Source organism: Bombus bifarius, unplaced genomic scaffold, assembly GCF_011952205.1.
Source record: "Bombus bifarius isolate JDL3187 unplaced genomic scaffold, Bbif_JDL3187 scf7180000008165, whole genome shotgun sequence".
NCBI classification, from domain to species: domain Eukaryota; kingdom Metazoa; phylum Arthropoda; class Insecta; order Hymenoptera; family Apidae; genus Bombus; species Bombus bifarius.
The window spans coordinates 1145869-1163818 of NW_022884487.1; the positions used below are offsets into that span (position 1 = coordinate 1145869).

General features: G+C 27.4%; 2 protein-coding genes across 20 annotated transcripts; one reads left to right on the forward strand and one right to left on the reverse strand.

Moving 5' to 3' along the window:
* Nucleotides 1–991: 991 nt before the first annotated feature.
* LOC117209117 (cyclic AMP-responsive element-binding protein 1-like) lies at nt 992–8054 on the reverse strand. Of its 17 annotated transcripts, none has more exons than XM_033450778.1 (9): nt 7772–8054; nt 7515–7663; nt 6708–6915; nt 6105–6254; nt 5766–5895; nt 3773–3862; nt 3147–3290; nt 2754–2841; nt 992–2654 (listed from the first exon to the last, which is right to left on the reverse strand). In XM_033450778.1, exons 3-9 carry the CDS (start codon nt 6894–6896, stop codon nt 2510–2512), a joined length of 936 nt encoding a protein of 311 aa, XP_033306669.1. In that variant the 5' UTR covers nt 6897–6915; nt 7515–7663; nt 7772–8054; the 3' UTR covers nt 992–2509. The 17 variants fall into 17 exon arrangements, with proteins under 17 accessions (XP_033306669.1, XP_033306675.1, XP_033306667.1 ...); XM_033450784.1 differs by lacking the exon at nt 7772–8054 and adding an exon at nt 7298–7406 and having other exon boundaries at nt 6804–6915; nt 7515–7765; XM_033450776.1 differs by lacking the exon at nt 7772–8054 and adding an exon at nt 7298–7406 and having other exon boundaries at nt 7515–7765.
* A 2049-nt stretch (nt 8055–10103) lies between these two features.
* LOC117209101 (transmembrane protein 47) lies at nt 10104–17876 on the forward strand. Of its 3 annotated transcripts, none has more exons than XM_033450720.1 (6): nt 10104–10551; nt 11525–11596; nt 13134–13320; nt 13393–13542; nt 13659–13721; nt 13822–17876. In XM_033450720.1, exons 2-6 carry the CDS (start codon nt 11546–11548, stop codon nt 14034–14036), a joined length of 666 nt encoding a protein of 221 aa, XP_033306611.1. In that variant the 5' UTR covers nt 10104–10551; nt 11525–11545; the 3' UTR covers nt 14037–17876. The 3 variants fall into 3 exon arrangements, with proteins under 3 accessions (XP_033306611.1, XP_033306612.1, XP_033306610.1); XM_033450721.1 differs by lacking the exon at nt 10104–10551 and adding an exon at nt 10889–11233; XM_033450719.1 differs by lacking the exons at nt 10104–10551; nt 11525–11596 and adding an exon at nt 12102–12709.
* Nucleotides 17877–17950: the final 74 nt, after the last annotated feature.

A 17950-nucleotide genomic window follows, 5' to 3' on the forward strand; every position in this document is an offset into this window, starting at 1 on the left:
TCTGTTTTATTTCAATTGTTTTCTACGTCTTTGTAATAAAATAACAGTATCTTTAAAGAGGTTTATGAATTATATTTTTCAAAAACAAATGATATGCAAAAATACATATATTATCTATATACAATATTTCATATCATCGGTGCAGCAATCAAGATATACATATATTATACATAGAATTAACATTAAAACACAGATGAAAATGTGTACAGTATTACTTTGCCTAAATTAAACCAGATTTAAATATGTAGGAGAAAAGAAACTTATAGTGAATCGTTTTTATTTTATAACAAGTCACTATAAGTACATTGTACTTTCAATTTACAGAGAATAATTCGGCAACGATCTATTTTGCAATAAAATTATTCAATTACAAATGATATATTAAGCATGTACGAAGATTATAACTGTATTTGTTTTCTATTATCAGAGTGAATAGTTTTGATAACAAATAAACTTGACAAATTACGCATCATACCTATACAACAAATTTTTCCAGTCTGATCAGTAACTGTAAATTTTATCTGGATTGTATTTAAAAAATACATATTATTAATATTAAAAAAATGATATATATGCAAATAGTTCGAAATTAATATTACAAGTATGTTTTTGTATAAATTATTTTACAAACAATATTTTGATATCCTATAAAAAATCAAAAAGGAACAAAATTGCACCAATAAAATAATTTCAAATTATCAGCAATATCATTTTTAAATGTGTTGAACAGTTTATATTACATCATTAAATGATCAAACTGGATCTTTCATATTTGAAATTGTATTTTTCTTATAAATATATAACAATCAAAATTATACATCAAATAGTTTTTATACTTAGATTACAGAACATTGATTTTATGGGAAAAATGCATTGGATAAATAATTCCTAGCATGATAATAAGTATGTGTCAGACATTAAAAAATAATTTCTTTTTAATAATATTATAAAACATAATATGCAAATTATCTGATTGTAACAAATTTTCATATTTTCTATTGGGACATTAAATAGATGCAATCGTATCGACATGTAATTTAGTTTATGGCTTATACTAGCGATTTAAAGGTTTCATTTAATTTTAAAAAATATGAAAATGTATCGGAATAGAAATTTCAATTTTAACGCAACGTACGTATTTTTACGCAGGACGTAAAGCTATAACATAATATATAATTCAAAAATATTGTTATGTACCCATATTTGCCTAAAACATAATTTTATACATACGTATGTATGTATGTGAGCGCAGTTGCGCGTGTTTATTTATATACTATATATATATATACAGGGTGATTCATAAAAGCATGTCAATACTTCAGGGAGTGAATCTATACATTAAAATAGATTAGCGTAGATTCATCACCTGAAGTATTGACATGAATTTATAAATCACCCTATACAGAAATCTTCAAGGCACTCCAGATATATATTACATTTATATTTGTATTTTACAAATTCTGTTCTTCACCTTCTTGCACTTGAGGCATCTTAAAATAGAAAGTAAAATAAGACGAGAGCATTTCGCCTAATGCTTTTTTATAGCACATTTCTCTACATTGTATAAATTATATTTTTCTTCATAATACAGTTCTGAAGTTTGTATTTAAAGTAAAAAATTATATTGAGACGACACTTTATACACGTACATATTGCAGCAGCAATAATCAAAGTAGTAGAATTTCGGTCTATTTATCTATTTACAACCATCCCATTATCTTTTCATTCAAACACCTCTAATAGATGCACTTTTTTAATGGACCTGTCTCTTTCAAGTATAAAAGAATAGAGAAATTGGAAAAAAATTATACAGATACTATTGTCTAACAACTATGCTCTTTTTTTTTAATGCAGAAACTATGTGATTTTAATTCGTAGCTGTATCTAATTTCTAAGTTACACTAGCAAATATTGTGTATAAGGCGTTTTCCTCAAGTATGTGTATTTTTTAGCGACCAATTATTTATTATAAATTGACTACTAAATATACTCTCGGGTTCTTGTTTTTTATAATTCTTTTCACTTTTTTACTAATGTAAATTTTTTTTTGAATAGAATGAAACTACATGGATACAATATTTATGTGTGAGTAAAACAGTTCCGTTCAACATCACATAGTCACTGTAATCTAAATGAATATATTCCAAACGTTAATATTATCGTTTGGTTATCAACACATTTTTTGAAAATGTAAACGTTAATAACCTAAATTTATATGATTGTTAAGTTTATCCAAAATATAGATTGACTTCCAGAATATTGCCTATAAGTTTGCTGCCTCTGCATTTCATATACCTTTGGCTTCTCGCTTTAGTAACAGCAAGTTTCACAAGCCTTCATATTCGCATTTTAAATACAGTATGTTACAGAAACACTTATTTATAAGAATGCATGTACATCACCATCGCTTACCTAACAACGTTTAGGATAATGTACATAAAGAAGACATGTACAAATTTTTTAGCAGGTTAATAGTTTTCATACAATGTTTCAACATTAAACACCAACCTCAGTCAGTTTTCGGTTCGCATAGCTGTTTTAACGATTTGAGTTCTTCTATTAACGTCTGATTTCTATTTTCCAATATCGCAACACGGTTTTCTAGACACTTTATATATTCTTTCTTTTTCCTTCTACACTCGCGGGCTGCTTGTCTATAAGAAAAAGTATTTTTATATTTTTAAATATTTGTATAAACAAGAACAATTACGAAAATTATAATTAAAAGTATTTCCAGTTCCTTCAAATCTTACCTATTTTTAAGCAACCTTAATTCTCTTTTTCTAGCTGCATCTTCTACTACAACACCATGTCCTGTGTAAGCTGGAACATTGTCAGAGACTGTATTCCCCAAATTTTTAATTTTGTTATTCACAATCAGTCAATGAAAATTTATGTATATTATTAATATTATTATTAGATACTAAAAGTAAGCGAGTACCAGAATTTCTTTAACAATTGAGTTAGGATCCTGAAAGTTTTTAATTAAAATCTGAGGTTTGTGAATATCCATAATTTCAGATACTCGCACACTTCTATTGAATACAAAAATTATTTATATTAAAAAAAAAAATTAAAAGAAAATGTCAGGGATATATCAGTTATTAAAAAATTCAATGTTAAAAAAACTATGAAAAAACGCGCACCTGGGACAAAAAATTGTGTATCTTGGCCTTGTGCATACTGTACTATAGCTCCACCTGCAGTTGCTGCATTACTCATAGTTAATGTATGAAGTCCAGGCACACCTTCCCCTTGAGTTGCAATTTGTATGGTTCCAGCAGGAATTACTGTAAATTGCATTGATCTCAATTACTGACACAGTATTAATAAAGACAATACACATCTAACTAAGCATATTTCATATAACACAATTTTTTACTAAATAGAGGTACTAAAAATCATTTATTTTAAATGATAGCACATAGAAAAGGTAAACATAAATCTGAATGGCTTTTTAACAATTATAATGATTATTTATATTATTGGGTATATATAGATAAACCTATATATATTTATAAACAGAATTGAAAACCCCATAAGCAAGGATGCCACACCAAGCAATCATACAAAATATTAAATCATATATAGTATTACATCAGGTAATATGTATAAGGACGAAAGGAATAAAATTTTAAGTTCTTCAGACTAATAGTTCTAATTTACTCTCCTAACATTATCTTCATTAAAATGAAAGGACAATGGCTAGGATTGTGCACAGAATTAAATAAAGGACAGCCAGGAAAGATATGTAGAAGAAAAAATAACCAACCTGTCTGATAATGAAGCGAATGGGACGACACTTCACTGTCCACGTTAGAATCACACTCAGAAGATGATTCTAGAGGGGGCAATCGACCGTCTGTAACACCGAATTAATACAACCCCCAATTATAATAGAGTTGTTATCGGTGTTAATTTATTTAATCTAAATCAATTTGAAAAATTTCCAGAATGTGACATATATTTCATGAGAAAATAATATAATGAATATGGCATTCATTTCTAGAAACAATGATACCAAAACAATTTGGTTAATATTTGGTACATTTCTTCTTAAATAACTTTCCTGATTGCATAAAAGCATGTAATTGTACATACGTGTATGTTTAAAAAGATGTGCATCCAGAAAGATGATTTTGTATAAATAAAAAGTATAATAAAAATAAAATATCATTGTATGCTATTTCCTTTCTGACTGCTGTTTTCATATTTTTATTATAATGCTGTGCAGTCAGCTCATACAAAAAGGAAATAGATTAAAATAAAAATAAAAGCTAAGCAATAAAAACATGCAGTCTTGCAAAGTATAAATAGAACAAATAATTTTTTAATATTCGATTTTTTGAACAAAATGAAACTTTATTAAAAATAACAAATGTGTCTTGTTGGTTTTAATAATTTTTTAAATTTTAGTTATAAATATCTTTAACTTTAACTATAAAATTTATAATTGACTAATTATCTACAAACAGATATATTGAGAATACTAGATATTTTTAATCAAATTAATTGTGTATTTACCTTAAATTATAAAAAAGTTACTTTTTAATTCATGTTATTGGTACCAAATAAATAAACATAAGCGGGATTTCATTTAAATAAAAATAAATAATTTTCCTTCATATCATGTATCTATAAATAATGGTTAGAGGAGAGTTCATTGCATTGTTTTTGATTTAATATTATTAACTTAAACTTTAACTTATATTCTAAGCTTGGTATGGCATTCCCTTTCTCAGATATATAAAATAAAATATTAAGAAGCATAAAGTATCACATTTTTATCCCTTATTATTATCCTAATACAGTTATATAAATATACTTAAATATTTGTTTGATAAAGAATGACTTATAAGACAGATTGATTATACATGCATTTATTCAGATTTAAAGTAAATTAATAAGATAATAACTAATTGGAATAATTATTTAAGAAATACGTAGACAGTACATAACAATAGTTGTATGAACTGACATGCACTTTATCATTTCCTGAGAGTCAATGTATTTTTTAAGATATGGAAGACAGAATAAAAAGGTGAATATAATAATATTACACATATACATATATACATCAGTCCGAATAACATATAAAAGTAAGCACGATGTGGTTCCTTGCAGAAAAATAAGAAAAAGATATGGAATAAAATTTGTTCATTCTCTGTTTAGTTTTCGAGAAAATTGAGTTTGAAAATTTATCAAATATACTTGAACATGAGTAATTCCAAACTGGACAAAAACAAAATAATCGACCCGAGAAGTAAAGTTTTTTAGCAAAACGCTTTGTTTCTAAGAAAAATAATGAATAATTTGAAAATTTATCATACAAATGTACTAGGTCGATTCTTAAATAAATATGCTCAAACTCTATTTTCTTAATTCTACATTTTCAACTTATTTTTACACATAAAATGACTTCCTGTCAATGATTTAGTCTTGTCCAGTCCGGAATTAGCCAAATTCAAGTATACTTCGTAAATTTTCAAACTCAATTTTCTCGAAAATTAAGTCATGAATGGAAAAATTTTGTCTGATGTCGTTTTTTTTTATTTTTCTACAAGGAATCGCGTTATATCCGCTTTTACATGTTATTTGGTCATCCTGTATAAATGAACTAATAAATTAATATGTAAGTTTAATTAAAGTAATAAAATATCTAGATGACAACTTGTTACTTCTTGTAAATATTCTATTAAAAATTGAAATGTTCGTTCTGATTTTAATTCTATTCCTGATATGTGATAAAAATAAATTTATCATACCTGTAATTTCACCACCACCTAAGTCATTGAGAATTTTTTTGTAAGAAGGTCGTCGGGTAAGAATTCCTCCCCTTTGTTCTGGAGATTCTTCTGAATCTGAGAAACTATCATCACTACCAGTTTCAACCACCTAATACATTAATGTACAATATAATATTTTATTATATTTATTGAATATTATTTATTTTTATTTATATTATTTATTTATTATTTATTTTTAATATTTAATATATATAAAATGCTGTCATGTATATTCAAATTTTATATCTACTTATAAATGGTTCATTTAAAGGAAGATGAGAAGAAATCAACAGTATAACTTGGTCTCGAGATATTTACCTGAAGTGTTTGTAAACTTGCTTGGGCTGTTTGTATGACAGAGTTGGGTTTGCTCACAAGTATGACATTTCCTTTTGAAATAGCAACAGGTTGAATGTTCGTTGCAGTTTGAATTACTGATTGTTGATTAGGTTGTATAACAGACTGTACCTAAATGAGTAAATAAACATTATACATAAATGTATAAAATGTTATGCATGTTAAAGAATAGATATTACTGAATAAATGAATATGAATATTCATAAAATGTTTTAATATGAACCAAATATAATAAATTTTATAATTGATTGATATCATCATGCATATGCAAGTCATCATAAAGTGGGTATGAAACAACTATTTCATAAAAATATTTATCATAAAAATTGAAACACCAAATTCATTGAATCAACAAATAAAGAAGTAATTAATTAAGAAAACTAAATTTGAATTTTAGTTTCTTAATTTGAACCAGCATTATGCAAGAGTGAATATACACACAGTGCTTATTTAATTAATTCATAATTATGATTAAAAACATAAATAAATTATATATGCATGCTTTGAACTAAAATAAAGAAATAAATGATCAGACATAGATACACAGGAGATTCTCCTGTATACCTGTGTTGCCCCTGACGTAGGTAGTGTCAGTTGCACAATGCTGGTAGAAGCTACCAGATGATGAGTTTGCTGCTGTGTTCTATTGAGAGATTGTACCGAAGTGGCTATTGCTGGTGCTGCATCACCGCTTTGAGAACCCGTAGACAATGGGTCAACAGCTGATCCATTTTCCTCAACCATACTTTCCATAGCCTGGGGACCTCAAACCCTACAAAAGATGAAAAATAATTTCATAATTATGTATATTTTTATAATTGCATTTATATATACTGTATAATCAAACCTTTCAACTTTTATCACTGATAATTAAATCTATTTTTTGATACACTAAATGATGAAATTGTTGCACAACAAAAAATTTTACATTTAATCGAATCGTCCTATTAAGAATAAACATCGTATACATCTCATTAAGATTACATTTAACCTCCTCAGTGATCTTTTAAGCATTTTAATGAAAACAAAACTACACAGAAACCGTAGACAATATTTTTTTGAAAAAAGTCAAATATATATGCATAGTTGAAGTATTACGAAACAAATTCCAGACTAAATATAAACATCGTCGGAACAAATAGGTTTTCGAAAACCTGTGCGTATTCAAGTCAAAACCAGGATCTATCCGTTAAAGTGCAAAAGTTTTAAATTTCCCGCCAGTCAGCGATCGGCGGTGTTACTGCGTCATTTACATAAGCAGATCTAAAAATAATACGAGAACAATAAACACTTAAAAGAGATGTTTTCGTGGATGATCGAAGGGTCAGAAAATTAATGAAAAAGCACGATGAAACATGGTTAAGACTGTACCGATTGGCATCACGGTGAGTCGGTTATTGGTGAAAAGAGATGTCAGAATTGTCACGTAACCCCCATTGCCCTTTTCGAGAAATTCATACATCTTCCTTAAGGCGCCATATTTTACGGCATATTCCATAGCAGACGTAAAACTGATTGTACTAGGATCATGAAAAGTCAAATGCTAGTAGTTTCGGCAACAATTTTCGGTGCACCGTTAGCGCAGTGGTCCATGCCCGGTTGTTATTATTCTCCAGCTGGGTACTTACCAGTTACGTATTTCTCGTCACCAACTTTGCTGCAATCGGAGTGGGCAAACGGGCAGGTACGTAGCAGCCACGTCAAAACTCCAGTGGCTTCGTCACTGGTGGAGCCCACGACCTCCGCGCTGCGCGTCACCACCAAAATGGCCGACGTGCTTTCCCTCCACCCCCTCAAAAAACTGATCGTGCATCGGATAGTGATGGGTGATGGACGATGCTCTCCTACATATGTGCTTCACATCAAATACTAGCTACGTTTCCTTAAATATTACTTTCGACTTACCAGTTATCAAACTGCGATTCATATACAGTGGCATATTTATTAATAATCGGGCAAAAAGGTGTTTCAGGAATATATATTTGTTTATAATAGTGTTGGTTTTTGATTTTATTGAAACATTTATTATAGTTAATAAAAGTATTAATTTATTAAATGCACAAATTTTGTATATAAAAAGCGTTACATCAAATTTATATTAATGTTATATAATTTAGATATATATTATATGTATGTATATTTTATATTTTATAAACTGTATCTTGCTTAGTATTCAATACTAACTTCGTTTTCTTAAATATTATCTTTTATTGCAACTACGATTCGTTATGAAGACTACAGAGAAAAAATATGACACGTTAATTTTCTAATCTCTATGTTACTTGTTTATTTTTAAATTAAAAAATAGTATTTTAATATAAAATAGTTAGAAAAAGGAATAATCTGATAGGTTCGAAGATGCAAGCCTTTCAAAAATTAGTGATAAAACTAGGATGTTAGTTTAAATTAATTAATATTAATCTGCATATTGTTATTAATATTTTTGGAATGTTTAAGAATATTTTTAAAGAAAATTTTAGTGTCTAATTGATTGACAACACATCGAATTTTAAAACTGCTCTTTTATAAAAGGTAGGAAATGTGACTTATCATGTTTTTCACTTATAATCTTCATATGTATATCTAAATGGGCATAGTAATTTCACAGTTAGCCTTACTGCAATAATGTTGAAACATTATTATTAACTGTAATAATAATGAAACATGTTGTTGGTTGTTTTTTGATCTATGAATAATCAAAAAAATTATCAAAATTTAGTTAATTATTTTTATTCTATATGTAACATAATAATTTACAATTATTATATGATTTTATAGCACAGTCTATGTATTTAGTCATGAAAACAATCTTTTATCAGTATTCTAATGAAAGAATGTTGAAATTACTCAGGCGTCGTAAAAAATGATATCGCATTTCAAGTATACATGATTTCACAAATCAGCTACATTTATTTGTTTAAGATATAGATATTGAAATAATGAAATCCTTTAAGACTAATCACAGCTTTTATGTATATTTCAGTTATGTTTTTTCCTCTAATTTTAGTTGAATAATTTCTTTAACTGATGTTGATATATGTATAAACATTTGAAACATCAAATGACATAAAATCTAGATTTGATATATAACGATATTCACATGTATAATGTAGATAGGTTTATGTGTTAGTTTAAAGAAGCGTGTAATGGTGCTGACGTCATTCACTGACGTCATCGTCATATTTAGAAAGATGCACATGTTTCACATGCTCAACCAGATTTGTACTATCAACCTTTTCCAAAATTTTGTCTTGTATTAAATTGTCAATAAACTATTTCAATTTTTTTACTTAGAACACAATAAGTATTGAAAATTTCAAGTAAACATTATAATGTAATATAATAATGTTATATCATATGATTGGTATAATTTACTATTTTTAATTACTAAATTGCATGTAGCATATTTTTTATATACATGCATTTGTTACATACAAATTGAGATATATGTCATTAAATGCAATTGTCATATTAGATTGCGCATGATATCTTTAATTTCATAAATTTCATTGTATTTAATGCAACATATATTATAATTCAAAAGTTCCGCATGAATATACGTGAGTTTTAAAAAACTTGTCGATTCACAACATATTCATACATATAATTAGTGTTTAAATAAATGTTTATATTATTGTTAAATATAAAATTATTGTAAATATAAAATATTTAAAATAAATATAAATATAAAATATTATTTTAAATATTTTCATTCATGTTATGTATACAAACAACAATTACGAAAGAATTTATTGCATTATCTTTATTAATTAATATTATCTTTATATTATATTATAAATAATTACCTAACATTACTGTTATTTTTATTGTTTAATTTTTATTTAATATTATTGATAAAAATAACTTATGAAACAGATTGGATTTATTATATGTATATGTTTAGACACAATAAGAGACATTTTTAGAAATATATAAAGTTTAGAGCACTGAAAATTAATATAGCAATTTAATTATATCAATTTTTAATGTTAATTTTTAATATAGCTACTTTGACAACATAACCTAAGAAAATGGATGGAAATGCCAATCAGTGTCGAGGTTACAAATCACAACAGAAGGAGGACCAATAAGAGTGTTCGTCCCTTACAAGCTCTCCAAGCGATTATTCATTGTGTCTATCTGTGTTCCTTTATTGTATATGTATCAGTAGTACCAGAATATACTTCAGTATACATATAGTAAATGTATTGTTGAAACTTGTGTTGACATTTCTAGTGACATAACCCTTAAGATTGAATTACATTATTGTTTTTATCGTTGAATCGGATTTTATATTTATACACAACTTTTTCTTAAGCTAGCAAACTCTAAACTCACATCTATTTATTAAATGTTCGATGTGTGTGTAGTGACTGATAAGGTTATAGAGTGAATATACCAATCATTTGTAAGTGTCTTATTTTGTTAAGATGAAAAATTATTTTTCATCGGATAAGTAGTGCACTACTGATGATATGCGCATTGTGCGGGACGTCAGTGATATAGGATATTGCAAATCTTTATTACCCTGTTTGTTTCCTAGAAGAGTGACTCAACTAAGAAAAATACATTTTATCAGAAAATTACTTTAAAATGAAAAGTTTGAAGTGTTGGAAAACTATTAGTTATCCATCTATTTAAAAAAAAGTTTTATTTAAAATATTTGTAATAGTCTGAATTTTGTAGGCTTTCTAATAAAATATAATTTAATATGTATATTATTTAAAAAATAGTTGAAACTTCTATTTTTTCTTGTGACACATTGGACTCGGTAAATAATATAATTTTGTTAAGGAATCATGCCACTCTCATAATAACAAGTGGTTTGCTTTTAGAACAGAATTGATGATTGTTAAGATGTGTTAACCTTTGGAAAACCAACAATTTATGGTTGATATACATGAACAGGTTGACTCAGTGTATAATATTTTTCTATTTCTGGAATTTATAACAAGTATAGTTTACTATGTTAGTTAACTCAAGTTATATTATTAGATAGAAGCTTCTACTGCAATGTGTTAAGAAGTTTGTACTGATTAAAATATAAAATATTTTAAAAGCTGTACACATACTGAATAAAGTTATAAAAGGTGATTTTAGAAAGTAAATTTTCCATTTTTGTAAAATATATTATGTATAAAAAATAAATATAAAATAGATGAAAAAAATTTACCACAATGATCTTTACTTTGTTTATCTGATTTAACATATCATTATAAATGGTTATTCATTTCTTTTATTATTTATATTTTTTACAAAATGATTATTTGATGATTATTTTTATGATTAATGATTCCATTACATTACTTACAATTTTATTCTATTAGTACTATTGTTTTCATTTTTTTTTTTTTATTATTATGAATTAATTTTATTTTCAGATACACTTATAGACACAAACAATGCCACAAGCAACCACTATTGAAACAATCACTATTACTAGACCTTTCAAGGTAAGTTTCAAATGTTTTAATTTATTTTTAACCTCAATATGTTGTATGAATCTTATCTTATATTCTCAAAATATTTATAATTACAGATATATTATTATAAAACATTAAAAATTATTCTAAATTACGAATTGATCAAAATATCATAAATGGAATTTGATTTAAAAATATCAATCAATATGACTAAATTTCGAATCCCTATGTTATATTATTACTATTGCTAATAATTAGACTGGGGATGTTTATGCATTTTTGGGAAATTTAAGGGTGTAAAAATCCACATAATATTTAAAGTATAGTACTTTATAATATTTAGTGGATGAAAGGAATTTTTATTTGCCTCCAAATTTTTTAATTATGTTCTTAAAAATATAAAAATGTATAAACATCCGCATTTTATTAATAACATACAATATATCAATAAAGATAGAATACATATATCAACATCCACTTAAGAAAGCTGAATTATTTGTACAGTCACGTGATTAGGAAAATTTCTATAAATGGAAGCGTTCGTCTCAAGTTTCGTCTATCCTAAAAAGCACCCTCTATCACGTACGCGCACTGCGCCACGACCTTTAATGGGCGCAGCTTCCCTGGAACCCAATTACTCCCCCAACTTCGGATGGAGATTGTCTCTATTCGATCTTGCTAGCCAAACGATATTTTTCCATTTTTTTTTTTAGTGAATAAACCAATATAGAAACAAAGGAGATAGCTCTACCAACAAAATGTACTTCGCGTGGCGTTCGAAGCGGGAACTTGATTAGAAAAATTATTGTTTCATTCGTATCGAACAAAGGTATATATACGGGAAACGCGAGCTGTGTTTACCCTGGAAGTGTTTGTCATTTTGGGAGAGTTCCATGTCTCTGAATCGTTTCTAAATGCTTTCTCGACGTCTGTTGAGGGTGATGTGCGGAGGAGTGTACGATGTCCCGTAAATGGTATTCGTTGAAGAGACCAAAGAAAGTGTGAAGAGTTCGAGACCCTCTTAATTAGATAGGTGCATTTTGGTTTTGTCCGTTGGGACTAATCTTAACAGTGTACGCTGGATTTACGATGATCATGTATACAGTCGCGGAAGATCACATGGGCGATACTGAGATCGCACAGGTATATTCGGGATGTCTTTTTTATAAGTTTGTAGAGGTGATAATGAGTACTTTGTGTAATGATTGATTGTTTATGTACAGTAGTTTATGAAAGTATTTGAACACTTGTAGAAACTTTTTATAAATATATTATGTATTATACAAAGTATTTTGAAATTTTATCAACTTTGTAAAGGCACTTTAGTATCATAATTATATTGGTCAAGTTTGAAACAAATCTGAAAATGTATACATAGAAGTTGTATTTGTACTTTGAGAAGTTCAACTTACATAGTTCAGAAAGTGCAGTTGATCAGTTTGCCTTCTGAGAGGCTTAAATAATATTGGAGTTAAAATTCTATAGTATTGTGTAGTACAGAATTAGTGATGAAAATATACTTTTCTGAATTAAATGATAAAGGTGCAATTTTGTTTTTATGTTACAGGTGATAGCATTCATATGTGGAATAATAGTAATATTATTAATGATAATGGGTTTAGCCTCTACCGACTGGTTAATGGCATTGGGATGGAGACAAGGTCTATTTGCACATTGCATTGAAGAAGCAGCACCTACTCCTCTCCCATTTAATGTGCCAGATTCGGCAGGATGTTTCCAAGCTAGAGACGTTGGTATGTTCAAACAAAATAATTACATTTGGTAGAATTCTTTAAGCAATTAATTTAGTTTTTATATCTTTACAGCTTATATAAAAGCAGCTGCTGCCTTATGTGTCGTATGTCTAATAACAGATATTGCAGCAACGATCCTCACTGGTCTTGGTTTGAGGTCACAAGATAATCGTGACAAACATAAATATTATAGATTTGCAGTCTTCTGCATGGGATTTGCATGTAAGATTCATTACTTAAAACAGTAAATATATGTATGGTATTTTTGTAATATAAATATATGTATGTATAGTGTATATATTTTTGTAAAGTACATCTATATTTTTCTTATATTTTAGTGGTATCCCTCTTAATAGCTTTAGTAATATACCCAGTGTGTTTTGCTGCAGAACTTAACTTTGGTAAGTTTGTATATCTCTAAAATATATATTTTAAAATTCCTACCAAATGATCAATTCCACCTTTTTAAATATTTTATATGATAAGAATTATATTATACAGGAAACCGATCAATGTGGGAATTTGGTTGGGCATACGGAGTTGGTTGGGGTGCAGCTATATTTTTGTTTGGTGGAGCAGTGTTGTTATTATGCGATAAGGAAAGCGAAGAAATTTATTACAAGGAAAGAAAAATCGTTCGCGATGATGTCGGTGGCGGCGGTTCTATGATTGGTATGGGACATCATGGTGGACGAAGTGGGACGCAATTAGCCTAGTGGCATTGCTCCCTGCCCGACGTTGTTCTCTAGGTGATTAATTTCTTCTTTTTCTGTCCTCACCATTTGATACATTTATGGAGAAAAACGTACACATGTATAAGAGTGAATGGTTTTTATATATAGTCTACTTGTTACACCAACATGTATTGGACATAATTATCACTTTGATATAGGATGTACGAAACATCTTATCGACGAAAACAAGGTTCGTAAATTGACTGAAACTTGATTAATTCGTTCGTGGGTTACCAATTTCCAATTTCTCATAGTAACAATTTTGGGACCATTGCTCCATTCAGTTTATTATAAAATTATGTGTTATGTATATTATATAACTACAAATATTTTTTATGTAGTATGTTTACATCATTCCTTTTACATTTGTTAATTAACTTTTCATACTATTATTACAATGGTAGCATTGATGTTGCGTTTCTTACCTGTGAAACATTACAACAAAGCCACAATTATTATTGCTTATTTTTAAAGTAAAGTGACAAAAGCCATAATCATTATTGCTTACTTTTAGAGTAAAGTGACAAGCAATATTTTTAATATGAATTACTCAATCTGCTAGCATTTATAACTTTTTGTTAAAGTTTATTACTGTGCCTGCATCAACAATATATTATCGTATTTGGCCGACGTTAAAAATGAGATTTGCCGTTCGAAAATAGCAAACAATACCGGAGTACTTAAATAAAGTTTGATACTTCTTCATTTATGAAGATTTAGGCAAAGATTCCAGTAACAAAAAGTTAAAAAACGTACGAGTAATTAATACGATCATAGGCTCAGATACTGCCTGATCTTTAGTCAAAGAATGAGTATCATCAATTATTATTTTTATATAAAAATTGCAGCTTTGATTTAGTTACTATTTATTACGTTTATTTCTTATATACTGTATGTACATATACATTTATATGTATATATATTAGATGCTAGTAATTTATTACTTGCTTGCATTTATTTTTCTTACTATTATTGAAAGTGATATTTGTTTTAATCAAATGATTTATATTATCAAGGCGTTCACTAATATTTTTGGTATATTATTATTATTTATATCTTCATACATTTTGCAATAAAACTTGGCCAAAAATTGTTTTAAGCGATATATTGTGATTACATACACGCACACAAACTATATAAATGAAATAACAAAAATTTCAAGTGGTCTTCTGTGCTGGAGGAAAGTAGCACCTATGAAGAAAATAATTGCATGCTTGGGCACATTATTGATTAGTATCAATTTTGATTAGTTATTGATTTTAAGGTATTTTGAGATGAATGATCAAGTATTATATAATGATCAAGTTTTCCATCGCATAACTATAATTTTACGGATAAATGATCATTAATTCCTATATATTATTTCTAAGATTTTTATACAGATTATTCTAAAGTCTTTCTTTGTTAATAAAAGTGCAAATGTGCAAATCTTTTTCTATTGTACTCTAGAACATGTAAAAGCATGTAATTTTCATATTTCAAGTACAGTTATTTAAATTATAAATATTTTTTATTGCAAAAAGTGTATGAAAAAAAACAGGACAGTGTAATTCTGGAACTGATATGATATTTGATTTAATTATAAAAAATATCTTTAGTTATTTATCTTATATATCTCTAATTGAGGCAAAGATGTTTAATTGTAAATTTTTATTCGTGTAGATGGTTTAGTTTCATATTAATAATAATAATAATAAAAATGACTATTTTGTTCTGCCTTAATTTAAATGAGTAAAATCATTAAACTTAAATAAATAAAATCATGTATATCTATCCTTTGTCAATATGTTAATGTAATTAAATGTTCGAGGTGGTCTGTATAAATTGAACAAATTATAACGCTGGTATGAATTGTTATAATACTTTATATATTTCAATATTTTCATTATGTTTTATTTTTATTTAATAAAAGGAAAGATTAGTATGTGTCATCGTATTAAGAGTAATTATATTAAATTATCACACCATTTACCAAGCATGTATGCAATGTGAGAGCTGACATATGTATGCATTATAAGTTTCTAATGATATTTTCAATATTACAGAAATGAAAACCAAAAACAGTAATATTGAAAATTCATTAAATTGGATAAAAACAAATTTCTAGCAGTATTATGTATTTCATAGTAACTCTTAATTGGTAACCATATCTTTTTTCTACTTGATTTTTATGGAATGAACATTTCATAATTTTCATCTACCGTCTGTAAGGAGAAGTTTCAACTTCCCCGTGAGTTAAATATATTTTAAGTTAAAAACAGCACCAAATATTTAAGTGTGCGACAGAATAGAGGCAGCTCGGGCAGGTATTATCTATTATGTTATCTGCATTACATACGTGTACGTATATGTATATATAGGTATTTTATAAATACATGTAATAGAATGATAACAGTTGCAGTTATGGCGACACTCTAATAAGAAAAAGGTTTGAAACAGGAAACCCGTACATGCACTTCGTATGACGCGGCAAATCAATCATGCTTTTTACAATGAAAGACAAATTCGTATTTTAATGTTAAGGAGTTACAGTGCGTTTGATTCTTTAACAAACACTGTCGATTTGCGCCTTTCGATTTTGATATACTTTTAAACGAAGTACCATGTAAGATTTAAGCATATAATTAAATATCGAAATATGTTTGAAGATGGAGAAAAATGAACAAATTACTATATGTTAATTAAGACGTTTATAAGTAACAACAAACAACTTATAGCATAAAAAAGGGGGACATTTCATGTTATCACAAACTGAATATATAATGTAAGTATTCTGTTTGTATGTGCATCTTTTCTGCTGTACTTTATACTTTAGTACCTTAAAATAAAAAACAGGGAATAGAAAGTAAAGTTTCAAGAAACTAATGTTCTAAGATGTTGCAAATTGTAATTTCTGAGAATTTACGTAATCGAATCCACGTTTCGAAGTTGCAATCAAGAGAAATCACCATTTTTAACTTAAAAGAAAATACCGCTATATATAGCGATTTGTTAAATAACTGTCAACAAAGCTTGTATTTCTGTATTAGAAGTGCAATGTAGATAAATTCATTTTCCGCTCTACTATCACGATATATGTATATGTAAGCAAACAGACGAAGATGATTGTAATTAAATAACTATAGATATAATGTAGAATTAATAGAGCACCATGCCAGAGTAAAAAAACCTTAGTAGTTTGTTACATACATGCATACATACAGTCTTGAAACAAAAATGAATTCTCTGTCATGTATAATAAATATATACATATATTGAAATTAAGTAGTGAGATGAAAATAATTAAATGAATGCTGCTGTAAATGTGTAATTTCTGTAATGTCTTTATTATGTATTTCTTTTTTTTCGAGATATTACACTTATGTTAACGGAATATTATAGAGAAGTTTTTGATACCAGAGAATTGTTTCAATGATGATTATTTTCTAATTTGTACATTGTAATAAATATACATCGTATTCTAATACGTGAGAAGGAAACTTTTAAAGAATTATTTACAGGAACAAAACTATGTTGTAGAAGATTCATTGTACGTAAAAAAGTTCATGAAAAAAGGTAACTGACAAAAGTAGTGAAACGTAAAATACTTATTTCATACTGTATAGTACACATATCGTACTTATTCATGCATATCGTAGTAAGTCTCATGAAAGTTATTAACGTAGGAATAAAAAAAATGTGTAAATTCGTATTCTGCGTTAAGAAATATTCGAAGCGATATGAGTAGAATTATATGTAGGAATAACAAATTATTTATGCGCCATATTATGATGTAAACATATCGTAATATTGTACAAAGAATAAACCATATACTTGAAAACCTATATTATTCAGAATTTTATTTTACTACTTAAACCTTACATACTCATATGGTAACATAAATCTATTAATCTTCA